This window comes from Corylus avellana, chromosome 6 (assembly GCF_965113065.1).
Source record: "Corylus avellana chromosome 6, dhCorAvel1.hap1.2, whole genome shotgun sequence".
NCBI classification, from domain to species: Eukaryota; Viridiplantae; Streptophyta; class Magnoliopsida; order Fagales; family Betulaceae; genus Corylus; species Corylus avellana.
This window is the reverse complement of record NC_142495.1, coordinates 11,790,895-11,817,431: the sequence shown is the minus strand read 5'-3', so window position 1 is coordinate 11,817,431 and position 26,537 is coordinate 11,790,895. Positions and strand designations below refer to the sequence as shown.

At 36.2% G+C, this 26,537-nt stretch overlaps 1 protein-coding gene and 2 pseudogenes across 1 annotated transcript; 2 read left to right on the top strand and 1 right to left on the bottom strand.

The window, feature by feature from the left end:
- Positions 1-214: 214 nt before the first annotated feature.
- On the top strand, positions 215-17,675 carry LOC148584883 (uncharacterized; annotated as a pseudogene).
- A 112-nt stretch (positions 17,676-17,787) lies between these two features.
- On the top strand, positions 17,788-19,941 carry LOC148584882 (zinc finger BED domain-containing protein RICESLEEPER 1-like; annotated as a pseudogene).
- Positions 19,942-20,795: 854 nt separating this feature from the next.
- LOC132188186 (K+-H+ exchange-like protein) lies at positions 20,796-26,391 on the bottom strand. The gene is made up of 8 exons (XM_088517732.1): positions 25,827-26,391; positions 25,658-25,722; positions 25,475-25,573; positions 24,338-24,385; positions 23,570-23,639; positions 23,338-23,409; positions 22,112-22,240; positions 20,796-21,122 (listed from the first exon to the last, which is right to left on the bottom strand). The coding sequence occupies exons 1-8, from the start codon at positions 26,025-26,027 to the stop codon at positions 20,979-20,981; spliced, it is 828 nt and encodes a 275-aa protein (XP_088373858.1). The 5' UTR covers positions 26,028-26,391; the 3' UTR covers positions 20,796-20,978.
- Positions 26,392-26,537: the final 146 nt, after the last annotated feature.

The following is a 26,537-nucleotide window of genomic DNA, read 5'->3' as shown; positions in this document are numbered from 1 at the left end:
CAGGTATTGTGTTTAGGTTTATAGGGTTTGGGTCGTAATCGGGTCTACCTGATTAAGACCTAGTAATTTCGTGTCTGGCGGGTCAACCCGCTAGACCTGGTTCTTTTTTTTTCTTTTTTCTTTTTTTTTGTCATGATAAGGCAGGCAGAGGTACTCAGTATTCAGTAGACCTAAAAGCTAAACCACGTATCTGCCACTTCTTACTGCATACACCATGAACTGTAGGCTCAGAGCTTCTAGCCTTCTACCAATTCCTTCTCCACCTCCCCTAACCGGACTAAGTCGTTCCACGAGTACCTTAAGCCTGGCGCTCTTGCCCAAATCCACTACTCATCAATCAGTGCCCGGACTCACCGAGTCAACTCGTTCCACTCTCTCTACGCATCGTTTCAGATCTATCCACACCGCATGACCCCGCCGTCGTCCCCAACTGCGAATGCCGACAGTCAATAGCAGTCTCCGATCAACGCGATCGACAGAGTGCCGTGCTTTGCGGGGAGGATCTACCGGTGCCAACAAAGGAAGAGGCTCGCGGCGGCCAAGTCCGTACTGTTCCTAAGCCCGAGCCTGGTCCCGGACTCGCCCAATCTGGTGGTGGATGCATTCAGTAGTGACATTCTTGTAGCGCATTTACACGGAATAGGTCCATTTTTAATTTTTTAGTTCTTCAATTTGTCGAAATTGCAGAGGGATTTTCATGTTGTAGAGCAGTTTCTATTTGTAGTTGGTGGCACTTTGATGAACAATGTGCACAAAGAATTTCTTAGATAGAACTGAAGTTAATAAAAAATTCATAAAAAAAATTTCCAGTTTTGGATCTATTATTTCAGATCCTGATTGTATTCTAGTTATATTTTGAGTTCTTGAAGTTCTAATTGTTGTTTAGATATTTTGAGAATTGTTGTTTTTAATTTTATTATTTAGGGTTTTAACGGGTCGTGTCGAGTTGGGTCGTGTCTACCCGATTAGACCCGGTTATTTTAAACGGGTAAAACGGGTCATGTCGGATTACTCGGCTATTTTCGTGTCATAATCGTGTCAGACCCGATTACCTATTTAGCTAAACGGGTCGTGTCTGTGTATAGGCTAATCGTGTAATTGGTACCCGCGGGTTGTAATCGGGTCATGTCAGGTACCCATTTTGCTACCCCTACCTAAAGCCACCTGGCTTGGGAGTCATTGGCCTAACACTTGTTACATGGGTCAATTAGAAAGCTTAAGGGGGTTAGACATTGTAGAGCCTATAAAAACGAAAAATAAAAAATAAAAATGCATATCTTGCCTTGGTAGTTTCATTTGATAGAGATTTTTACAAATTTTATGGAACTTGTCTTGAGTTTAAGCTAAAAGCTTCATGATTGTATGTTAATTACACTTTACACTTTTCAGAACATATGAGGTCTAAATTGTCCATTTATGAGTAAAGTGATTTTGGATTTCCTTTTGACTGTGATGATGGTGTTTGTCTTTTTAAGTTTGTTCATGAATAAGAATCATGGTTTATGTGAAATTTCTTTCTTGTTAACAACATTGTGCTACAATGTTTGTGGGTATCATTCCTGTTAAGCCCTCACGAAACTTCACTCGTCCACTAGGGATGCCTAGGGGTTTAAAAGGCTTGTTGCATATGCTAAATGCAATCGTCTCTCCCACGAAAAAGGATGTATGTTTCTTGCTTTCATTTTATTTTTCATTTTGTTTTGCTAAGGGACTAGCAAAATGTAAGTTTGGGGGTGTTCGATAAGTGTCAAATATTGCATACTTGGACCCTTTTATTTACATTAGTTAATCCTTTAGCTGTGTCGTTATTTAATATTTTGTGTTAGTTTTGTGTTTTTAGTATTTTGTAGGTCATTGAAGAAAAACTACAACTTTAAAGGGAAAAATGCAAAGTTTGGAAGAAAGCATACTTTGAGAAGACCTAGATGATGTGGTTAAGTTTAACCAAATTCAAGAAAAAGGGTAAATCGGATTAAATTGGATAAAAGATCATATTGGATATGATTTCGGATCGGATTCAAATTCAGATTATGTACATGTCTCAGTATTTTGACCATAACTTTCCAGTCATATATCAAATTGAAGTGATTCAAGCGGTATTGGAAAGCTAACACAAAATACTACAATTTGTTGTGAAATAGGAGTTTCTTAATTCCGACGGCTACTATGCCAAAATCGCTCTGTAATAAAGGTCACAAATTTGGACGAATCCTATTCCGATTTCAGACTTCTATTTTGACTGGGAGACAAAACTCCGAATTATTTAGGTTTAATAGGGCTTCTAGGACTTTTCTAAGCCTATTAATAGACCTCTTTGCATTCAAGAAAAGATACACAATCCCAAAGAGTAAAATTTTACAGTTTTTCTCTTTTTAGTTTAGCTTTTCTTTAGATTTATGTTTTATTTTTATGTGGAGCTAAATTCCCAATTAAGGTTGGGAATGAAACCTCACTGATGAAGAACATCAATACTTTCATGTAAGTCTTTATTTATCTGATTTTATTGGGTTTAATATTTCAATTGTTTAACTTCTCTTCAATGTGTGGAGTGATTCTTGGATATCTTTTATGATTCAAGAATACACTTGATGATTTAAGATAATTTCACTTAATTGATTGCTTGATTTTATTTGCCTAAATAATTGGAAATCTCTTGTGATTTCTTCTTGGGATACATTTGGTGTTTCAATTAAGATTGGATATCTTTTGTGATTTACGGATACATCTAATGATTTAATTGATATTGGATTCCTTTTGTGATTTGTGCAATGAATGGATACATAAGATGGTTTTGATTAACTGTTGAAGCATAGTAAAACATAACTAAGATTTTAATTGTGAGAACTTCAGATAAATATTGATGAACATGGAGTATGTTGTTATGATTCGGTGAGTGTGGATCTCCAAACCTTAGTCTTTATCTTTTTGTTTTATTTTATTTAGTTAATGTTTATCCTTTAATTTTCAAGACTCAAAATTCAAACTTTTTTGAAACTAGGTTAGGATAAAATTAGTTTAATTATAATTTGTTATTTAAAAACACAATTCCCTGTGGGTTTGACCTCGTACTTGCAAAATATTATATTGCAAACGATTCGTGCACTTGCGAGTATTAAAATTTGAACAAAAATAGGTCACTAGCCATTATTTGCCCTGCCACGTTGAGAAGAACAATGAGTATTTAATAAATGCAACATATATGATTACATATTAATAAAGGTAGTCATATATGTAGTAGCTTAGTGATACATGTAGTAGCTTTTAAGTGATACATTCAGTTCCAACTAATAAACTAAAAACAAGCAGCGACAACCACATCTCCATAGGGGACCACATATATAAAGAATCATCGCTAGAGAGGGGACCACATTTGCAATAAAAGCTCTCATAATCACCCTCAATTCACACAACAATATGCAAAAACCAATGGCATATACCATTACGTGTCATCCTGATGAGATTCAACAAGCACCATTAAAGGATCCATTGCATGTTCCAGTTGGGCCTATTACTAGAGCAAGATCCAAGAAGATCAAAGAAGCACTTAATGGGCTGATTCAAGAGATTTGGGCTGATTCTAAAATGGGGCATTCCAAGCTTGGCCCAAAGGGAGATGAAGGCGTAATAAATTTGATCCAAGCTATTCATGGAGCAGATTGCACAAAATTTCCTTAGCCATGGCATGGATTAATGGTTGATTATGGCTGATTGATTATCCAATTACATACCAATTAATTGGATGATTGACTTGCCAAATTACATGCCAATTAGTTAGTTTGATTGACTTACCTATTTCAAGACCTTCCTTAGGCGTGATTTAATTGCCAATTTTAGTCTATTTTTGGCATGGAGGAGCTGCAAATTTCAGACCAAATCAACCTTAATTTTAGGCTTTTATTAGTTAGTCCTTTTTTACTTTATTTACTTTCCAATGTTGGAACCAATTTAATTTCCTTTCCATAGCAAGTAGGTAGTCATATTTTCAGCCATGCTTTATAAATAGCACGCACTCAATTGTAATGGACATCATGAATGAAAATACAAAAGTGAGGTTTGCTTCTTCTATTAGTTCTTCAGAGAACTTGTGAACTTATCAAGGATTCTTCCTTGTGGCGTTCAAACTTTATACCTTCGGTTCGCGTTTCGTTTATAAACGTTGGGTCGAGGGTTGTTTCGTTATACCTTTGGTTCGCGTTTCATTTGTAAACGTTGGGTCAAGGTTTTCTATCAAAATCTGCATTTTAGCTTTCTTGGGTCCGTATTCCAATATTGTTGTTGGGTCTCAAAGCAAGTCGATTGAGGTTCACATCACATCCACAACTAGAAATGAAACCACAATGGTAAACCCCACTCCACAACATGCCAAAAATAGTGGACATATAAACAACAACAAACAAACAAACCCTAAACAAACAGTCAACTTGTCATCCACAACATGCCAAAAGCTCTAACCTTTTGCTAAACCCGACAATAGGGAGTGACATATGTGTCATCTACAACATGCCAAAAACAGTAAACAAATAGTCAACTTTCTTCAAACCCGACAATTAAAAACTGCCAAAAGCTCTAACCTTTTGCTAGTATCAATATGACCAACAAAAGTGAACCCTTTCTTTATTCAACCCAACAGCAGCATATGACCCAAAAATAAACCTTCAACTTTCTTCATACCCGACAATTAAAAACTGCCAAAAGCTCTAACCTTTTGCTAGTATCAATATGACCAACAAAAGTGAACCCTTTCTTTATTCAACCCAACAGCAGCATATGACCCAAAAATAAACCTTTTTGACAAACTTTTAACAATACAAGCATATGACCCACAAATAAACAACAATAAAAAGAAAGGGCAATACAGCTAATCAGTGAATACCTATAAGATAACCAACTTTATTTAACAAAAGGGACTATACCTGGTGAATGCAATCATGAAGAAGACCGCTCATGGACGAAGCTTGGTGCAACCACAATCGACTTCAAATGGGTGTTCAAATGGGTCTTGAAATGGTTCTTCAGATGCGATTTAAGGGTTGGAATTGGTTTACAAGGCTTCGAATTGCGATTTTCGTTGGGTGGAATCGTGAGTTTAGCAAGGTAGAATCGGGATTTTAGGGTTCGTCAAATGGGTTTGAAATTTCGAGATTTTAGGGTTCAAACAACGGCTGGCTTTCGTAATCATGATTTTGAGAAAATAGGTTTAAGGGTGTTTGTACACGTGTTCTGTCTAAATGGGCAAGGGTATAACATGTGTTTCAATAAAAAAGAATCACATGCGCGGCACGTGAGAAGGGCTCCGTTAGGATTTCACAGAAAATCCTAATGGAAGGGGGTAAGTGCAACGAAATTAAAGTTGGATACACCAAAGTGAGAGACTTTAAACATTGGGGGGTGTTTGTAAAATGTCCGTTAGTTCAGGGGGGGGGGGGGGTGGGGGGTAAGTGAAGTTACCCTTAATATATAATTTAATGATAAAATTTAATCATATAATTATATTTTAAATGATTTAACCATTAAGTATCTAAAGAGTAAAGGTAATTGATGTGGTCTTTTAAAGCGAAATAATATCAATAATAATAAATCACTTGCAATAGTACGAATCCTCGTAGGATAGGGCTATATTGAGGGTGTCGAACTTCAAGGACTACGCAGGACTTGTTATCAAGCTTTGTAAGATTAAAAATAACTTAAGAAAAGATAATTGATTTTGTTGTTGACTAAAGTGCATAAAATAAACGCAAAAGAGAATTGAATTAAAATAGAGAGAGAGTGTAGAGTATTGACGTCACCGCTATCCGCACATCAATGATTAATATTTAGTTAGAGGAATTCATTCTATGCATGATAAAAATAAACAAGAAATTACCATATTAAGGAACAAGTATAATCCATCTTCGGTTGGCACAGACCGTCCACCTAATCACTAAGATGCTGTACTACCCGTCTTCCTAGGTATGGATTATCTGATTCCTTAATATGATACCAACAATCAAGGGATTAGTATAACCTATCTTCGGCCGGTACGAACCGTCTACCTAAATTATACTAAACTAGGGTGTAGTACGGTCCATCTTCCCTAGGCATGGCTTATCTAACCCTCTTGATCATATGTCAATTAAAATCGTTGTATAATCATCATCCCCATAATCACAGAAAATAAGAATGATTTGAGTTCAATAAAAGTAAAAAACATTCTAAGACAAGATAAGAATTTCATAAATATTGATTTTGAAATTAAGAACAATTGCATTTAAACATAAAGAACAATATCAAATTTTAGCAAATCTCATAATTATACAATCAACATGCATAAACTGAAAATCTCTAAATTAAGGTACAATCAAATCATTGTGCTTGGATAGGGTTACATTAATACCCCACAAGGGGTTTAGCCGCTCATGACATTGCTGAGATGGCCTCCTGCCATGATCTACTTACCTTCAACTCTTCAAGCTTTCGTAAAGTATTTACTGAATTTTTGCTCTAGATAACAATGTAATTTTTTTCAATAGAGGCCTATTTATAGGGAGTAGGAGAACCCTAAAAACACTAGAAACCCTAGGAAAACTATAGGTCAGTCTCCCAATCCAAGTGGGAGACTGAAAACCCAATTCAAGGTGGAAAAGGACTCCTGCCATGTTCTGCAATCCGTGTGTGCTCGAGCCCAAGCAAGAGTGGGCTTGAGCCTAGCTTGTGATGTAATGACCCCAATGGGAAAGTCAATTAACTGGTAATTGACCCTATGGTTTGCCTCCCAGCCATATTCCTTATGGGACAAAACTCAGGGATCTTAACCTCTTATGAGCAAGAGAATCTAGCAAAAGACTTTGATACTTAAGGGAAAAGGAAAGGAGCAACTAAACAACCACAAAATTCATACACCAGAATAATATAACACCTCATAATATAAATAGGCCACCAATGTATCGGTTAACAGACCATCAACAAAATATTACAGAACCATAGATATATATGTCTTGCAACAAGATAAAAGATCAAATCATAAGCTTAAGTATTGCTAATGAGATGACAATCTCTATTATGTCCGCTAGTGTGGTTCCTCCATCATCTCACATCGATTTCAGCCATATTGGGTCTTGATCCTCGAACACAACCCTAATCAAATCCTGCGCCACCACCTAGGTACGGTCCGTAGGCATCCTCCTCTAGGTTAGCTAGACCACGCAAATGTATATAATGGAGGGGGGCATAAAAATAAAGGGGGTAAGTCCAAAGACTTAGTGAAAGTTAATGCACATAATACCCATGTCATTTTAGTGATGAACTTCGTTTGGTAAAATATGCAATAGTTTAGTCAAGATAGTTATCCAAGGATGATATAGATATAATACATGCTTATAATCATGAGTAACAGTAATAGTTCAACAGTATGATCTACCCGAGATATTATCCATTCTCAGCAGGGTTGACGCTATCTCGAGGGACTTGTAATACAATACCGGTGCCCTGGATATTGCACGCTACTATCCATAACATTAGCAGCCCGACCAAGTCTGATCTCAGGTGGCCCACGCTACTAATGATGTCCATCCTGTAGTGACTGCCCGTTAAGGTTGCGTCAGTCACGAATAACCATTGGATCCAAAGCCCATATATCACACACACATTTGACCATAAAGTTAACTTGTATAGTAAGTCCATGGCCGTTATCCCGCACGTACCGATGTACCATGTCATACGATGTAATTAATCTTGTTTGTATTTTACATGTATGCTTTTACAAGTCTCAACGTCATTTTATTTGTTAAGTAGCACATTTTTCAAAAAAAAAAGCTAAAGTTCATATGCATCAAGGAATATATTGTAAGAGTTGTAAATATGCATGTTTTGGTACATAAAAATCGTCGTGCAATGCGGGAAAATAAATGGTGAGCATTATGTGAGTTAAAACTCACCTGGGTCATATTCTTAATTCCAATAGGTCATTACTATTTCAAACTACAAATATGTCAACAAATAAAAAAATTATAAAGATGAAAAGAATACATCGCAATTAAGTGATAGAAATCAATGAGTAAGAGACTGCAACATAAATGAAAATTATCAAGGAGAAATATAATCTTATAAAAAACCTTATGAAAATTGTCCAGGTGTGGTAGCCTAATACAATATGAAGTAGTCTCATATTAGCTCCTAGAATATGAAATAGTCTCATATATCAGTTTGGCTATGCTATATTTTTACCTTGATCACCACAAATGATCACCTTCATAAATTTACAAAGCAACTAAGCTGTACATTCCTTATTAATTTTGTAATATGCATACAGTCGTTCTTGTAAAAAAAAAAAGGATTAATAAAACACAAGGAGGCCATCACCACAGATATGAATATATAAGTTATGAAATAAAACATTGTTTCTAAACATGGTTCTAAGCAGGCTATTAACTAAAATTAAGGAATCAATCTTTCGTGAATCAATATAATTTATAAAGCACCACAATAAAGAAAGAATTTATGTTAGTTGACATGGAGAGTGAGTTCTGGGCTACAAGAAGTAGTTATGAGGCCCTTTTGAGAGGAAACATGTTACCAATAAGAAAAATTGTTGTGCCGATTGCAAATATCTGTATCAGCAATCCTGTGAGAGTCAATGAAATGATTAAACCTTAATCCAAATGTAATGTAACCATCAATTTAAGCATATAATCAACATCAAAGAAACACAACCTCACCAAATAGAATGCATGCAGTCTCCAGAAGTTCCAACTTCTGCATTTCCCAATTATTTGGATCTTGGATAGCCTAGTAAGTAATTAAATATAACAACTAGGCAATTTCAATATGAATAACAAGTTCTTAGAGTAACTAATTAGTTTCCATAACACATAAATATGTTGTATGCGAGACTACAATAAATGCATGGACACACAAGATTATTTTTTTTTTGAATGAATGAATGAATGAAAATTTTATAACCACAAAAAAACAACCACACACCAGCAAGTAGCTAGAACACCTTTACAAATCAACCTAACAACAACCACAACTCTAAACACAACAAACAACCACAACAATACAACAATTGCCAAAATACAACGATAAGAGGCCAAAAATACACTCTAACTCAACAACGAATCAAGTATCAAAACATCTGCCAACAGAGCCAAAACAACAAGCTCCTCAAATCAAAATATTAGGAGCTAACGTCCAACTCTTACAGATCTCACAATTAAGGTCAAATTAACTAAACTATCATTACCTTTGATATGACTTCTAATTTCCAAAATAATACCCTGCAAGAGCTTCTCCTCTAATCCTTGCTGGCTTCCAATGACTTCCTCACAAATTTGATAAATCACCTGTTTAAAATATAGAAATGAGAGCCATAGTAACACAAAAGCGGCATATTTACATAGGCACAGTAAATGACCGAAATCAAATGAATTTGCAAAGGACCCACGACAAAAATCACATGAATTTGACAAAAATGATAATAATTTTTCCTATGAATGTACATATATGCCAAGGAACCGTGAAAAATATGGCGTGAGTTAAACTACAATGTATTCCATACTGACATTCTTATTCAGACCATGAAAATAGCACAAAAATAATAAGTACTAAATCAGAAAGGACAAGACCATAAATTGAGAATTCAGTGTTTACACCGAATCTGCGATCTTCATCAAGAATTGATAATTTTTTCCTATGGATTCATCCTTTGGACTATAAATTTCCATGGTAATGTCATAATCCAAAAATACAGTGATTACATCATTTCCAAACACAAATTACTTCAAAAAAACCATCAACATTCTATGGATTTTTTTTAGTTTTTTTCACAAGTTAGGACAACAACAAATTCAGTCACATAATCAGAAAGAAAGAAAGAAAAACAATCAGCATTCTTATAATCACATAGTAACACCAAAATCAGATGTTACTAAACCCAAAACCATTCTCAATAGACCTAGAGGCCTTCCACATCTTCCACTATCATACCCTATATTTCTCGCCCTGATCTAGATTTGTTGCAAATCAGAGCATACGGTGCACGGTGAGGAACTGCGCGGCGGAGAGAAGGGGCGCATGGTGCCGGCGGGGGAGAAAATGGGTTTGGGAGGAAAAATCTTGTAAGGGAGAACTAGAATCGATGGTAGCTGATGGACGGGTTCGTCGGTGGCATTGACGGTGGGGAGACTTATGGTGGGAGGGAGGAGTCATGGCGGTGCCGGTTGAGGGGGGGGGGGGGGGAGAAAATGGATTGGGGAAGAAAAAGGGGGGAAATGAAATGTGATTTTCAGGGGAAAGGGTTTGGGGGTCGGCGGAAGTGATGATGGGGAGAGGAGATCACGCTGCCAGTTCCGGTGTCGAACAATGGTAGTGGAAAGCTCCAGTCAAGCCATAAGCCTACTCGAAGGAAGGGTATGTATATTTATGTTGTTTTTGTAATTTCACCTCTAATAATGTAATGTATATATCCTTTTACATATAATGCAGTTTCTATAATCAATCATTATTCTACTTAGAATATGTATATGTTTGTCTTTTGTAGGTTTTTTTTGCTCAGTAGTCAGTATTATGCTATGCTACAAATAAATTATACTTTCTATCTTCTGGTTTATGCTCTGTAATTTGTATGCCACTTAAGTCACTATAAATTAATGATCTTTTTTTTTTTGGAAAAATTACACTTTACCCCCCCCCCCCCCAAAAAAAAAGTTTGAGGCCATTTTCAATTCGACCTCCAATGTTTCAATTTTTGCAATCCACCCCCCCAAACTTGTCAAAGTTTTGCAATTCGGCCATTCCGTCAGTCAAAGCCGTTTTGGCTGACGGAACAGTGATCACGTGCGTTCACTTATGCTGATTTCTTCCCCAAAATGCCCCTATCTCCTTCAACGTTCCACAAACAAGTCCCAAAATGCCCCCTGCTACTTCATTGCCCTTGCTGCTCTAAGCTAGATTCAGAAGTACACGAACCACTCGTGCTTCCTATCGTTTCATCGCATCACCTTCTCGAACCCACACGTGAACCAATGCCTTGGTCACGTACTTAAGAACCTCCACCAGCTGCTCGCAATTTGCAGGCTTCATCTGTGAAGCAAAACAGAGTACATGAAAACGCAAGAGAAGAAAAATCGACCAACAGGATCCCAATTACAAGATCCACTCTAGGATAAGTGGTGAGAATCACCTAGATCTCATTGAGGACTAGAATTCGATGTGGGGATGGGAACCATCCATGACAATCTGCTTTTTCTTGATCACCACATGTAGTTCTCTCTTCCATTCTCTTAAATATTCTTACTACCAGATTTTTCGTTACATGGACGTGAAATATCTATTACTATTAGTTTTTGGAAACCAAGAGAACAAAAAACACAACATTTAAAGTTTCAATTGAGAAAGGGAAAGCAGGGGATTCAATGTAGTTACTAGCATAAAATTTATGTGGATTTTCTAACCATTCTTGGAAGCCAAAACAACAGAAACCTAAAATTGAAAAATAATTTTCTTTCACTTTCTTACATACTCTCATAAACCAAAACAGAGTAAGAAAAACAAAATAGCAGATAAACATTTAAATTTTGGGTTGTTTGATTGATAACAACGTAGAACCCAGATAAATTGAAATCAAAGAGAGAAGGATTAGCATGACACCTTATAGGAGTAGCACCCACAACGAGAATTGAACCATGGGAGTGGTGATAAGAGGAGCTGTGGCGCAGCTTGAGGCAGAGCTTCACAAATGTGTTTGAAGTACTGGTAATGGATTTCATATGAGAAGGTGGAGTTGCACATCCGTGGAATCATCACCTGGCCTCTTTTCGAAAATGGGTTTTTGTTTGAGAGATTGACAACGTGGAATGTGAGCATGAAACTTTGACTTTTGGAGGATAAGAGATTGTGGAACGCTGAAGGAGATGGGGGCATTTTCGGGAAGAAATCAACATAAGTGATCACGTGCAACGCACGTGATCACTGTTTCGTCAGTCAAAACGGCTTTGACTGACGGAATGGCCGAATTACAAAACTTTGGCAAGTTTAGGGGGGTGGATCGCAAAAATTGAAATATTGGAAGTCGAATTGAAAATGGCCCCAAACTTTGGGGGGGTAAAGTGTAATTTTCCCTTTTTTTTTTGTATTTTTATAATAATACATAATACCTACTATTAGTAAGTCTACTATACTATCTTAAAAGGCATGGAAGGGGATTTGAACCAACTTCATTCGATGGAGATTAAGGATGTGGATGAGGAGTATGAAAATGAGAATTCTATTGATACCAGTAATGTTGGTACTCATAGTTCTCTAGAAAATGAAGTGACTTAAGATATTGCCTCTATTGAGGTTCCAAGCCAAGAAGATCTAAAAAGGACTTCTTATCAGAGGAAGCAAAGGCAGAAGACCTCTCATGTTTGAGAGCATTTTATTGAGGTGGATATAGGAAGAAAGAAAAAGCATCAATGTAATTAGTGTAAGAAGACATTCATCGTGTCAAATTCAAGATGTACAAGTACTTTGGGTAGGCACTTAAAAAACAAAATTCTCTTTCCCTGGTGCTAAAGAAAAGAATAAGTAAAAGGTTCTATCTGTTGATGGTATGGGCAGCATAATAAACTTTACCTATGATGAAAGGAAATCAAGAGAAATTTGTTCTCATATGATTCTCTATCATGAATATCCTTTTAATATTGTGGAGCATGAATTATTTAATAAGTTTGTAAAGTCTTTAACTGTAGTGACCTAAAATAATTAACTAGGCTTAAGATAGCTTGCTTTAAGGGTTAATTGGACATTGGGTCACTAGGGACAGCTAGAGGGGCATTTTTGAAAATTTTGAGTTTCTGAGCTATAGTACATGAGAACTCGTGTGGGGACTAGGTCGAGTGCTCATTTACGCTTTGTTGATTGATGGTTTTTACTCAATCGTACACCTGAAAAGCATTTTTAACACATAGTGAACAGTACACGAGCGCTCGCATGAATAATACATAAACGCTCGCACCTTTCCAAAATCGTACATTTGAGCATTTTTTACCTTTTGTGAACAGTATTTGAGCGCTCGCATGAATAGTACGTGAGCACTCGTTGACCAATATTTCAGACTCTTGGACAATACTCAAATCGCATGCCTGAAAAGCATTTTTAAGCTGTAGTAAACAGTACACGAGTGCTCGCACCTTTTCAGAATTTCTCCTGTTGTGCCATCAGCTTTTTTCCCCTATATAAACCCACCCCTCACTTGACCCTTAACCCTCATTTTAGCCTCTGTTGCCCAAGAGAAACCCTGTTTGGTTGGTTTTGAGAGTTTGTGAGGTTTGTGACTGTTCGTGGAGAAGGAGGAGGTGTGGAACTCTTGCTATCTTCTAAGGTGACTTCTTAATCCCCCGTTTATGCTTTTCTAAATGTTGTTACTACTCTTCTAGTGTTACAAGTTTTAAAGATGCCATAACAAGTTATTGTACCCGTTTTTCTTGTAAAACCAAGAATGATTTTGAAAGGCTTTCAACCCACCCTTGTTCTCTTTAAAAGTTGCACTTAGATGTGCCTATTTCTTAACAACGCCAAGAATGTTTTCAAAAGGCTTTTAAACATCTATTTGATTCCTTTCGTTGTGTTTACCTATGATGTATGTGTTTATTTTTAGCTTAGGAAAGAAAATACCAACCCATAGCCTTAGATAGAAGCCTAAACGCATTTTGGGGGATTTCTGGCCAAACCTTAGCCCCTAGCTGAATGCTTGCCCTAGGGAACGAGCGCTCGACCAGAGAGTGGGTTACACACCCCTTAGCCCCATAAATGTGTACAAAGGTTTTAGCAGTCCATTTTTGTTAGATGTAACCTCGTAGAGTTCTCTAGTACTGCTTATAATGATGAGTCGTGTTTCATTATAGCAGGGATTCGTGATGTCGGAGGACTCGAGTGAGCAAACATGGTAAGTAAACACTTGCAAACACTTTCCTTAAAAACGTGAGATATGTCAGCTGACTGACCACGCGTATGATATGAGCATATCTACATTTTTGTAATAACTTGGTAACTGCTTTAATAACTGGTTGATAAGATGCATCGTATGACATGGTACACTGGTATGTGCGAAATAATGGCCATGAGCTTAGTATATAGACTTGATTCTATGGTCAAATGTGTATGTTGTTATATGGGCCTTGGATCTAATGGTTGTTTTGTGACCGGCACAACCATTGCCTAATGATTGGTCACTATAGGATGCACATTATTAGTAGTGTGGGCAACCCGAGGTTGGACTCGATCAGGCTGCTAGTGTTATGAACGGTAGCGTAGATTGGCCGGGATACCGGCATTGTATTACAAGTCCTTCAGGACAACGCAAACCTTGTTGAGAATGGGTAATATCTTGGGTAGACCATATATTATAGTTATGACTTATAAAACATTAGTTTTTGGCATTAAAACACTTAGGCGATTGCCGCTGGGAGTACACAATTTTATTAACCAAACAATACTTTTACGATGTATTAACGGTGACAATACCTCTTTTCAATGTTTACTAAAAGCTGTACGTTTATTTCTACTTATAATAATGAGTTCTTGTCATACCAAATTGTGAGGTTTACTTACTAAGTCGTTAAACTTACGCGGTTATTACTTTTATGGAAAGCTTGTTCCTAGAACCCAAGAGTGGTACGGTTACCACTACAAACTTTGCTTTAAGATCTTCATGTTGTTATCAGGTTTGCTTTATATTATTGTTAGTTGCTTCTTGTCTTTAATTTGAAGATTATACTTGTACTATAATGATTTATAGATTTCTCAAATTTATTTCACATTCCTATGCATTAACTCTAATAATGATTAGAGGGGTAGTTCCCCATTTAGTCATCAGTTGGTTAAATTGGGGTAATTGCCAGTAACCCTGCCAGCCTGGTTAAGGTCAGTTTTGGGGGCGTTACATTAACATTGTATTGGGTAAAAATGACTTAGGCTTCAGTAAGGAAGGATTGTTTTGCCACTTTTGAGATTGAGAAGAGAAAATTGAAAAATTTGTTAAGAGGTGTTCACAAAGTTAACATTACAACTCACATGTGGAGTTCATGCCAAAAAGTTTCTTATATGGTTGTCACATGTCATTTCATTGATTATGATTGTCATTTAAATAGGCGTGTGCTTAACTTTTGTAATGTGCCACCACCACTATTGTAGATGCACTACAAAAATGTTTTCAAGAATGGGGGATTGAGAACAAAATTTGTTCAATCATAGTTGATAATGCAAAGGCAAATGATACAGCCATTAGAGTATTGAAAGATGTTTTAACATGAGAAAAACTTTGCTTGTTGCTGGAAAACTGTTTCATGTCCGTTGTTGTGCCCATATAACAAATTTGTTAGTTCAAGACGGTCTTGTTGAGATTTCAAAAAAATTGTTGATTATGTTAAAGATGGAAATAAATACGTGGTGGCATCAGAGGCAATGTTGATTAAGTTTAGTGAAATTCTAAGCAATTGAAATTGGCCTCTAAGAAATTAATTTTGGATGTACTCACTAGGTGGAATAGTACATATAAGATGCTCGTTAGATGGTTAAATTGGGTTTTGGGTCACTATGTACAGTTGTAGGGGCATTTTGGAAATTTAAAACTTTCTAACCAGATGTACGCAGGAGGACCACCGTACGTACTCTGCAAATAGTACGCAGACGTACGCAGGAAGACCACTATACGTACGCCTACAAATAGTACAAGGATGTACGTAGGGGGACCACCTGGACGTACGCTGACTTTTGAATAACCCTTGGTTAATGCCCAAACGTACGATGTAGCCTTGGTTCACTAGGTAAACAGTATCGTACATACGCCCCTATAGTACCGTATGTATGCTGCTTTTTAGGACAGCCTGCAGCGCTCTCATCTTTTTTCCACCTATAAATACCCCCTTCCCCTTGCCCTTTATGACCTATTTTCGCTCTTGTTCCCTCTAGTAACCCTGTATGAGTGTTTTGTGAGGATTTTGTGGGTTTTGTAAGGGCTTTGTGGGTTTTGTAAGTTCTTGAAGGAAAAGAGGTGGTTTCCTGAAGGCCTTGCTTCTAGGAGGTAACCTTCTATGCTTGAGTTTTCTCTTTAGTCGTTATATTGCTTTTCTAGACTAGCTTAGTTGTTGGTTTGGGTTTCTAGCTAGGTTATGCCTTTAATCTTTGTTTAAGCTTGGTTTAGCGTTTCATTTTGATCAAACGTGTTTTCTTATGCATGGAGGCTTTGTTTTGAGATAGGAGGTCCTAAGAATCCTTTTGGGTAACTTTAGAACTAGTTTGGGAGGATAGGAGGACGTTTGGAACAAGAGGACATACGACCATGAGCCCGGATGTATGGTCAAAAGCGTTCCAGTGAACACCATTTTGACCAGTCGTTCGATAGCCTATGTTTTCACATTCTAGGTTCGTTTAGTTGGACTTAGGACTAATAGAAGGTTTTCCATAGATTTTGAGAATCCAGACCATTTGGAGGATTACTCGGAGAGCTTATACGACCCAAGTGAGTTTTAACTCACAAAATGCTCACCATTTATTTTCCCGTAATGCATGACTATTTTGTGTACCAAAACATGCATATTTACAACACTCACGATATTCACTTTGTTGCACATGAACTCTAGCTCTTTGTGAAAATGTGAGACTTAACAAGATAATGACATTGAGACTTGTAAAAGCATACACGTAAAATGAGGATAAGATTAATCGCATCGTATGACATGGTACACCAGTACCGCAGTACGTGCGGGATAATGTTGGCTTACTATACATGTTAACTTTATGGTCAAATATGTGTGTGATATATAGGTATTAGATCCAATGATTGTTTCGTGACTGGAACAGCCTTAACGAGCAGTCACTATAGGACATACATCATTAGTAGCGTGGGCCACCCAAGGTCAGACTTGGTTAGGCTGTTAGTATTATGGACGGTAGCGTACAATGGTCGGGGCACAATCATTGTATTATAGGTCTCTTGGGACAGTGCCAACCCTGTTGAAAATGGGTAATATCTCATGTAAACCATATTGTTGAACTATCACTGTTACTCATGATTATAAGCATGTATTATATCTATATCGCATCCTTAAATAACTGTCATAACTAAACTATTGCATTCTTTACCAAACGAAGTTCATCACTAAAATGGCATGTGCATTAATTTTCACTAAGTCATTGGACTTACCCCCCCCCCCCCTTTTTTATCTTTCTCCCTCTATTATATACAAATTGCGCGGTTTAGCTAGCTTAGAGGAGGATGCCTACGGACTAAACTTGGGTGATTGCTCAGGACTTGATTAGAGTCGTTTTTGAGGACATAGATCTAGTGTGGTTGGAGACTATGTGGGATGACGGAGGAACCACACGGGCAGACATAACCGAGATTCTTGTCTCCTTGGCATTACTTAAGATTAGGCGTTAATCTATTTTGTTGTTTTATTTCCAAACAATAATTATGGTCTATAACCTTTATCTGATGATGGTCTGATGACGATACATTTGGTGACTTATTTACATTATGAGGTATTATGATTACTCTGGTGTATGAATTTGTGGTTGTTTTAGTTATTGTTTTTCTTTTCCCTAGAGTAACAAAGTCTTCTGCTGAATTCTCTGGTTTAGGAGAGGTTAAGATCCTTGAGTCTTGTCCAGCGAGGGATAAGGCTGTGAGAAGAACCATGTGGTCAATTACCAGTTAATTGATTTCCATTGGGGTCGTTACAACTATTGGGGGTTTTCAATGATGTAACCAATGTTGTCTTGGGCAAAGACTACCATACTTTTAATTTATTCCTACTTGAGGTGTGAAGGATGAAATATATATTGCCTACAAGGTGTGGAGATGATGATGAGTACATTAAAACAATGGCTCGTAAAATGACTGTCAAATTTCTGAAATATTGGAGAGAATTCAACTTATTAATGTTAATTGCTAATGTGCTGGACCCAAGGAATAAGATGACTTTGATACGATTTTGTTTCCCTGTAATATATCAAGAGGTGGATGCGGTAAAAGATATTGATTGTCTCCTTGATGTTTTAAAAGAGTTATATACTGAGTAGCTTGAAGAATATAATGCAAGTGTCATCGAACATAATTTACAAAATAGTGCACCTAAATGCTCTTCAAGCAGCTTAATCAATGCGCTTGGGAAGAACCTTCAAATTGGTAAGGAACTTCATGACTCATTCATTGGAAGTGTTGACACATTGCAACAGCTAGCCAAATCATATTTGCAAGCATATTTGGAGGAGAATGTACTAATTGTTGACAAGGGTGTGGAATTTAATGCCTTGGATTGGTGGAAAGCAAATACCCTTAAGTATTGCATTTTGTCTAAATGGCTACGGATATATTGTCAACACCAAATACTACTGTGACTTTAAAGTCCACATTCAATGCTAGTTGAAGGGTTATTGATCCTCATAGAGCTTCGATATATTGTGAAATTAGTCAAATGTTACTATGTGGGGGTGATTGGGTTAGAGCACTACATGGGCTGAAAGGGAAGTGCAAAGTAAATGATTTTTTTTTAGCAATTGAGAAATTTTTATGACACTTTGCATTTACACTGTTCTAAATATTGTTTGTTGCTTCCTTCCTGGTTGCTGCCTTGTTGGTTTGAAAATTTTGGGTTTTGATTACATGCTGATTTGAAAATTTATTGTTTTTCTTTCATTTGCAGGTTTGAAAGTTTTGGGTTTTGATTAATTCAATGGATGTTTAGATTTTTAGTTATTAGATTAATTATTAATATATAAATGTCAATGTCTGCCAGTGGCCTAGTGCCAATGTCTGCTGTTCAGCCTATTTGTTTTTGTTGGGAACTGATTGTGGATTTCATTTGCAAATTACACTTTTGATTTGTTATTGTTATATCAATCATGTGTTATAATTTTGTTGAAGACATGAATGCTTGGGGACTTGAGGTTAATTCCTTTTCAATGATATGGCAAATTAAATTTTGCAATTAAATCATACCTCCCTTGACATTTTAATCAAATGAAGACTCTTCACATTAACTAAGTAATGCAAGGGAGTACAAATATATTAAACATTTTTTTAGTGTGTATTCAGGTTATTCAAAAATATTTTATGATGCTGAAGTTGCTGCCTTGCTGGTTTGAAAATTTTGGGTTTTGATTACATACTGATTTGAAACTTTATTGTTTCTCTTTCATTTGCTGGTATGAAAATTTTGGGTTTTGATTACATGCTGATTTGAAATGTTTTTCTTTCATTTGCAAATTGCTGCCTTGGTGCTCTTGTCATATGTTGTTGGTCTACTTTCAAGACTAAGCTAGGTATTCTCTCTCTCATGTCACTAGCACTAATAATTTCAGCAGTCATTGTTTGATATTCAAGTTGTGCTACATGCTATTAGAAAAAAAAAAAAAAAAAAAAAAAAAAGTTGTGCTACATGTGTGCTTTTGGTTTCACTGTATGTAATTCTGGCATAGCAAAACTCCCAATGCACGAAGTTAGCTGCCAAAAAATATAAGACTGATTGAGAATCATTTGAGATGAGTTTGAATGACTCTTGGTTTCGTGATATTGGACAAACTGTGAGATTACTTGTTCTACTCATTTTAGCATTTGGAATAGTAATATCTTCAGTTGCATATTTAAATTTACCATGGGAATTGTGCTCTTTCTGATTTTTCTTAATAGTTTGTAGTTAGCAAGAATGCATCAAGTTTTGGTACATGAACCCTCAAAGTCGAAGGTTGCTGGCAATGGCATACTGGCATTGATTGGAATTTTAACAACTGGGGAGGTAAGCTTTTGAATAGTCAAATCCGATGTCTATCTATCATATGTTTAGTTTTGCTTTTGTATCTTAATATTCAAATAAAAAAAGAAGGTTCAACATTTTGCGAGAAATTTGGAAGCATTGCCTTATGCGGTTCTGTTCTACTTTATGTTGTGGATTTCAGGATTTCATTTGCAAATTGCAATTTTGATTTGTTGTTCACTTATTTAGTAAAGATTGTATTTCATTTGCAATAACAAATGAAAATTGATTGTAGTTTTTTTTTTTTTTAAGTTCGAGTTTTAATTGCATATCATAATGATATTGCAAATATTAGTTTAGGTTAAAAAAAAAAAAAATTAATACTATTAGTATTTCATATTTGATATGTGATTGTTTTTGCATACTTTTGAGTTATAATTGTAAACGTTTGTCTTGTTAGTTGTTATTGTAAGTTGTAATCTGATTATGTGATTGTAGAGAATTTTATTAGAATAAAGTTATATTTTTGGTATCCATTCTTTTTGTTTATTTTAATTTATTAATAATTTTTCATTTAAACAAACAAAAAAAAAAGTACTTTATACATTTACTATACGGGCAAGCCAGGTACCTACTAAGGGGCTGGGCTCGCCTAAGAGCCAAGCTTGAGCTCGGTTTCGCACAACAAATTCTTCTTGGCAAGCCAAGGGAAGCTGATTTTTCAAACCCGTCACGAGCTCATGAACTATTATCACGAGTTGAGCTTGAGCAACCACAGCTCGCCCAAGCTCGGCTCGTTTATGGCCCTACTTACATGTTTTTAATAGTGTTCATTTCTCATGCACAAATAATCTAAAATTCACCAAATTATCATTCTACAACAAGCTGAAAACCAATTTGTTAAACTTTATAATTGCTCCTTATTCTCTCCTGCTCCTTCTCAAACTAATTTGTTTAACTTTAGATCATGCTTTGTTTATTCTCCTTTATCACACTACATGATGTCAAAGTCTCATCACATCCTTTACTTTGCCAAAAACAAACTCTCAAGTAGATATATCAATATCAGAACAAAACATTGAGTGGTTGGACGCTTTCATCCAAGCAATTCTTGTATATTCAAAATTTCTTCCATTGTTCAAGGTTACCATACATGGCACAGTTATTCTAAAAGCAAATCTTGGAAAAGGAAAAGAAATTGAAATGGTATTTCGTTTCCACTAAATAATGTTACAATTGAGATGGCAAAGGATACAACAAAATTAATTACATTGAATCCCTGTACTTCATAACATCATTTGCGTTCAAATCACAGACCTTGCAGATATCCGAAATAGCACATTTACTAAGACCATCATGCCCATCTCCCCGATGAAGAAGTTCCTCAAGTTCCTTTGATGGTAGCAAAACCTAATCACAGAAAGATGAATTAGCACATGAACCCCCATTAAAAAGTACATTAAAATCGATCAGTTTGAAACCTTCTAATTCTACATATGTAGGATTTGTTTAATGGTATTTAAGAAAAACAGACCAAATACAATTTTTGGCATATAAAATGCCTGGTTGAGTTAATTCAGTAAGTATACAAGATGGGACTTATAAGTTTTAAAGATTTAACCCACTTGAAAATTCTGAACCAAGCAGGCCACAAATTGTGTTTGTTAGATCTATCGCAACATAGGGAGACCAAAAAAGAACTTCACACATCCAGGGTCAAATCAACAAAAAAATGGTGGATATAAACAGAGATGTGAGGGCATAACAGGAACTAAAGACTTGCCATCACAAGTACTGCAGAAGTCCCACAACCAACTAGATATTTTCATACTTTTGACCACCAACCAAAGAGGAAGTACTCACAGACTCTTTCTAGCAACATCATATTGTTAAATCAATAACCTTATTGAGTACCAAAGTGCACAAGGTTCTCATATAAACTTATCGAATGTTTATGATTTTCAACCTCTTGTTAAACCAATAAAGTTCAACATAATAAGAAAACTAAGTTGAAGACAAGCTATCTCTGCATGGTTGTTATACACCATCTATTAAGGGCCTGTTTGGGATTGCGTTTGACAAGCCTAAAAGTGCTTTTAACATTCAAAAAGCCTGTTTGAAGAAAAAAATATTCGTTTGGTAAAAAAATTAAAAGCGCTTTTAAGGGTCCAAAAAGCCTAAAAAAGGCCAAAAAGTTCTTTCGGCAAAAGCTTAAAAATTAAGTTTTACCCAAAAGTTCTTTTTGACTTAAAAGCTCTATTTCTCAAATGCAATCTGAAACAAGCTCTAAGACTCAGACAATTAATGAAAGCGTTCTTTGTTGAAACTGATATCACATACCAATCAAAATCAGAAATTGGCTATCTTCATCATATCAAAAAACACATACTATAACTTACCCATGTAGGTTTGGCTGAATTATGGATTCCATGCCTGGAATCATCATGCTTGGTTTCATTCACATTCCCTGTGCCAGAGTTCAGAGTCCAAGTGCTGTCTGAGACAAGTTGAAGGAGCTTCTCACTTCCCTAGAGTGTCCAGTATTAACAAACAAAAAAACATGGAATGAGAATAATGCAGTTTCATGGATAATACAACAGCAGGGCCCAAACATTGATATTAAGCGAGCTCTAAATTTTTTTAAAGCTGACGTTTAGGGCAATGATGACACCATCCTATAGGAAAAACCAAAAACTAGGGGAAAGGAAAATAATAGAAACAGAAAAGTCACAATCTAAAGTCAAAATGTAAGATACAAATGCAGTCATCCCCTTACAACTCAAATTTATTCCACAATGCCTCGAATCTACTATGAATCAGATAAAGAGATCCTCTTTCTACTATTTGACTGGATCTCGTACTATGATTTGCTATGGTACGGGCCATAATATTTTTACCACTAAAACCACATTCTTTGTTTAAGCCTTCTGCTTGTCAACTTGAAACAAATGACTAGCGCATTCATTTAATTTCTGCTAGACATGACATCTACAACAAGGTGGCTATAAGACCTACCTGTGCTTTACTACGTCGATATAATCTGGTTGACAGCCAAGAAACAGCAAGCACATAAAATCAGTATTTGAGGTATAGATATTTTTAGTTAGATGGATCAAAATTACATGTATACGAACATAAATAAATACACGGAAACATACACATACCATCAAAAGCCAAGTTTCATGCATTTGTCCAATGACAAATGGGTGCACTAAAAAATGCCACACATACTATGGAAACATGTTTTGAGACAATACAAAGAAAAATATTAACAAAAAAGACATTTTAGCACATAGTTTACTTACTTTACTTACAGATATTGACCTATTTAGAGCATGGTTTCAAGACATCATTCATGTGCCAAATGAACATTGTGGGAAAAATATTGTTGTGTTAAGTTGAGTTTCAATAGGAAAAACCAAATCTTCAACAGATTTACACAAGTATTAACGTGTAAAAAATTTAACAACTCCTATATTTTAGAATTGTTCTAAGCTTAATTTTAGATTGTTGCATAGGTCGTAAGAAAAGAAAAAACAATAAAAAAATAAAAAAATAAAAAAAAAAAGAGCAAAAAGCTAAAAATAGGGTTGTAGCTTTCAATATCCAAGTAATGCATACACACCTGGAGAGCTCGCCAGTGAGAATAAGTTCGGAATAAAACCCAAAAGAACGGAATGTTAGGCAAAGGTAAAACCTATAATAGGATAAGAAATAGAACACGTAAGAATGGTGATAAAATTCATAGGACAAAATTATATGGATATTGAGATATATTAATGTATATAACTTCAGAGCTTAAGAATCCGAATCCAAGTGAAGTACAGTTGACATTTCAAAAGTAAACACATACGTACAGTAAATGCAGTTGTCAGAGGAAGCAATGAAACTGAACCATAGAAGTACTTCTTGTGGATGATAGTTCCCCTGCAAATCAGAAAGCACTTCGTATCAATGTTCTCCACTTGTAGAAAGCCAATAAAATCTAAATCAATTTCATCCAATGGAAATCACAATTTTAACAGATCTATATGCAATAAATATAAATGTATCAAGACAGCAATAAGTCTTGTTAGTTCTGAGTGTCATTATCAAAGAAGCTTTACTAATGGATCTTAATGGTCTTTGCAATACATAAAGCTCAGCAGCCTCTATATTTCTTCTACTCCTACTCCGTATGCCTTTGAACATAAATGCCAGTATTCTAAAAAACTCACTGAAGTACTCATGAAAATAATGCCTCAAACTACTTTAAGTGCATTATGTGCACTCTTTCTGGCTTCTCTACTTGATTCCATTCACTGCTTTATAAGTAGATTTTTCACAATGATGATTGTTGCAAAAGCACATAGGTTATCAAATTCATTCAGAAGATCCAAGGTCAACCTTGCTACATAGTCACATTTTTCTAGCATCGGAGGATGTAAGGATTGAGTAAGCGTAGCTGAAGAAAGAGTCTCTGTTGAGGGTTCTTGTCAATAAACACAAAAAGGTGTCTGTTGTCGGGGTGGTCAACAAAACTCTAGTTTATTACAACTGAGAAGTAATGGTGATACAAAGATAACAAAAACTTTCAACTTCTGACTTATCTGATAGAAAAGAAAAAAGAGAGGAAAAGAAATTACCTCATGGCAATATGTCGTAATCTTCGACGCACATGTCTTGCGCTTAAACTGCAAGATTGTTGAATATTATCAAAAGGGCATAATTACAGAACAAGGAACTAATGCAAAAAGAAGAAAGCTTGGAGCACTGGACCACATACTGCTCTAAGTCTACAACTCTCCCGAAAGTAATATTAAATTGAGCAATTATATCAAGTAACAATTCTTAAATTCACATGATTATTACTTATAAAACAGCAGATTGTAATCTTTAGTTACTTTGATGTATGTAATTAGTACACCCATCTGATCTAGAACCCACCAAGTAATTTCTCTAAAGATGCCATCAAAATACTTGTTGGTAGGAAAATGCCGCCAACCTATTCACAAGATTATATCCATTCAAGAGGATTGTATATTACGTTAATGAGAAAAGAAAGTAAGAATAATAATAAATTGTCTTGCCCCAGAAATACCAAGGACTAGTTCAGATAACCTGTTATTTGCAAGAAAGACAATTATGTATGCTTCTTTTCCAACTTTGCTTTAGATTAGATGTCAGCCAGTAATGAAATGTAGAAGAATCTAAGAGGTAGACAAAGATGTGTAGCAAAAAATGTCTGTTGATTTTTAAACCATTTTCTGATATAGCAACCAATGTGAATGACTGGTAAAGTGGTAGCTTTCCTTTTTTCCTATTCAATACGGGGAAGGGGGAAAAGGGAAATTGTATCAATATTTATAAACAAAAGGGACAAAGCCATCCTTAGAAAGGTTGGGAATTGGTGAAATAAATGAATCGACCCATCAAAGTAACTGGTACAGTCAAAGAAGGCGGTTAAAGTAGGAGAAGTTTCATAAATGGAACACACTAAGGACCAACAGAGGACGGGAAGAGGCATGACTGTTTCAAGACCCTTCAACCATATCCAGATTCCCAATGCCGTGGACATAGTCAGAGACATGACCCTCGAAATACCCTTCAACCATCCGTAATGGTTAAGGGTAACAAATGACTGGTAAAGTGGGTAACTTACTATATACTATAAGTGATTCATAGACTATTAAAAAAGAGTAGGTGAAGAAGAAAAAGTAATAAGCATTTCTTGAAACAAAAAAACGTAAAAGCAACGTGAAAAAAGGAAAAAGATGTGAAACCTTGATGGGTAGGTAACTTCAACATTTGTAACCTCCTTTGATATAGACTTGAAGAATATCTCAGACGGCTTCACCTGCGCCAAAAGCCGCAATCCCAACCTACATCACATAGTAGTAAACTGTGAGCGAAGAAGAAAAAAAAAAAAAAAAAGAAACCCAGCGAAGAAGAGGAAAGAAGCTCACCCATGAATCCTGTTCTTAAGAGTTCCTGGAGGCGCCTTCTCAAGACCAGTCCACGCTCTATTCATCTTTTTAAAAAATACAGAAAATCGCATTGATAAAAATCTAACAAAAAAAACAATTATAAATTTATAATATACGAAGATGGGAAAAGCGAATGCGGGTGGAAGACCTTGAGGGAGACGAAGTCAATTAGGAGTTCGGCATTGGCGTTGAAGGGCTTGGCATTGGAGGAGATATTTCGCCAGAGCTCTTTCAAGGTGGAAGGTGTTTGAGAAGAAGCCAAGTCCAAAGAAGAAGCCGAATTGTCAATGGATCTGCTAAAGCACCAGTTCCTCCCTCTTACCGGGAAAACCACCAATCTCGCTCTCATGCTTTTTCCGCCCAACCCTTTTGGCCTTTTTTTTTTTTTTTTCTCTTGTTTTCTCTTTGGATTTACCTCTTTAAACCCTACCCAGTACCCAGACAAGGCAGTATTTTATTTATTATTTATTATTTATTAATAATAATTATTATTATTTAAATGGTGCAAACATGTTGAAGCAATGGGATCTGTATATTCCAAGTCAACAACAACGAGAGGAAGACGAATCTAGGAAGGGTCTGGGACTCTGGGTATGTAGAGGAGGAGAGGAGACGAAGGTCAAAGGAGGAAGATGCAGGGTGTAGGACCAAACGGAGACAAGCAGCAAAAGCAGTACAGAAAGGTGGAAGCGGGGGGTGGAGAAGGTCGTGGCCCAATTACGTTTCACCACTGCGAGTGGTGTGGAATGTGAGTCAGTTCCACGTGGGAGGGCGGGTACTCGTCGAATTCTCAATCTGAACCCAACGCAAACGGGCGCGCTCAGAAGGCTTGCCAAGGTCATCGTAGCCCTAGCCGGCC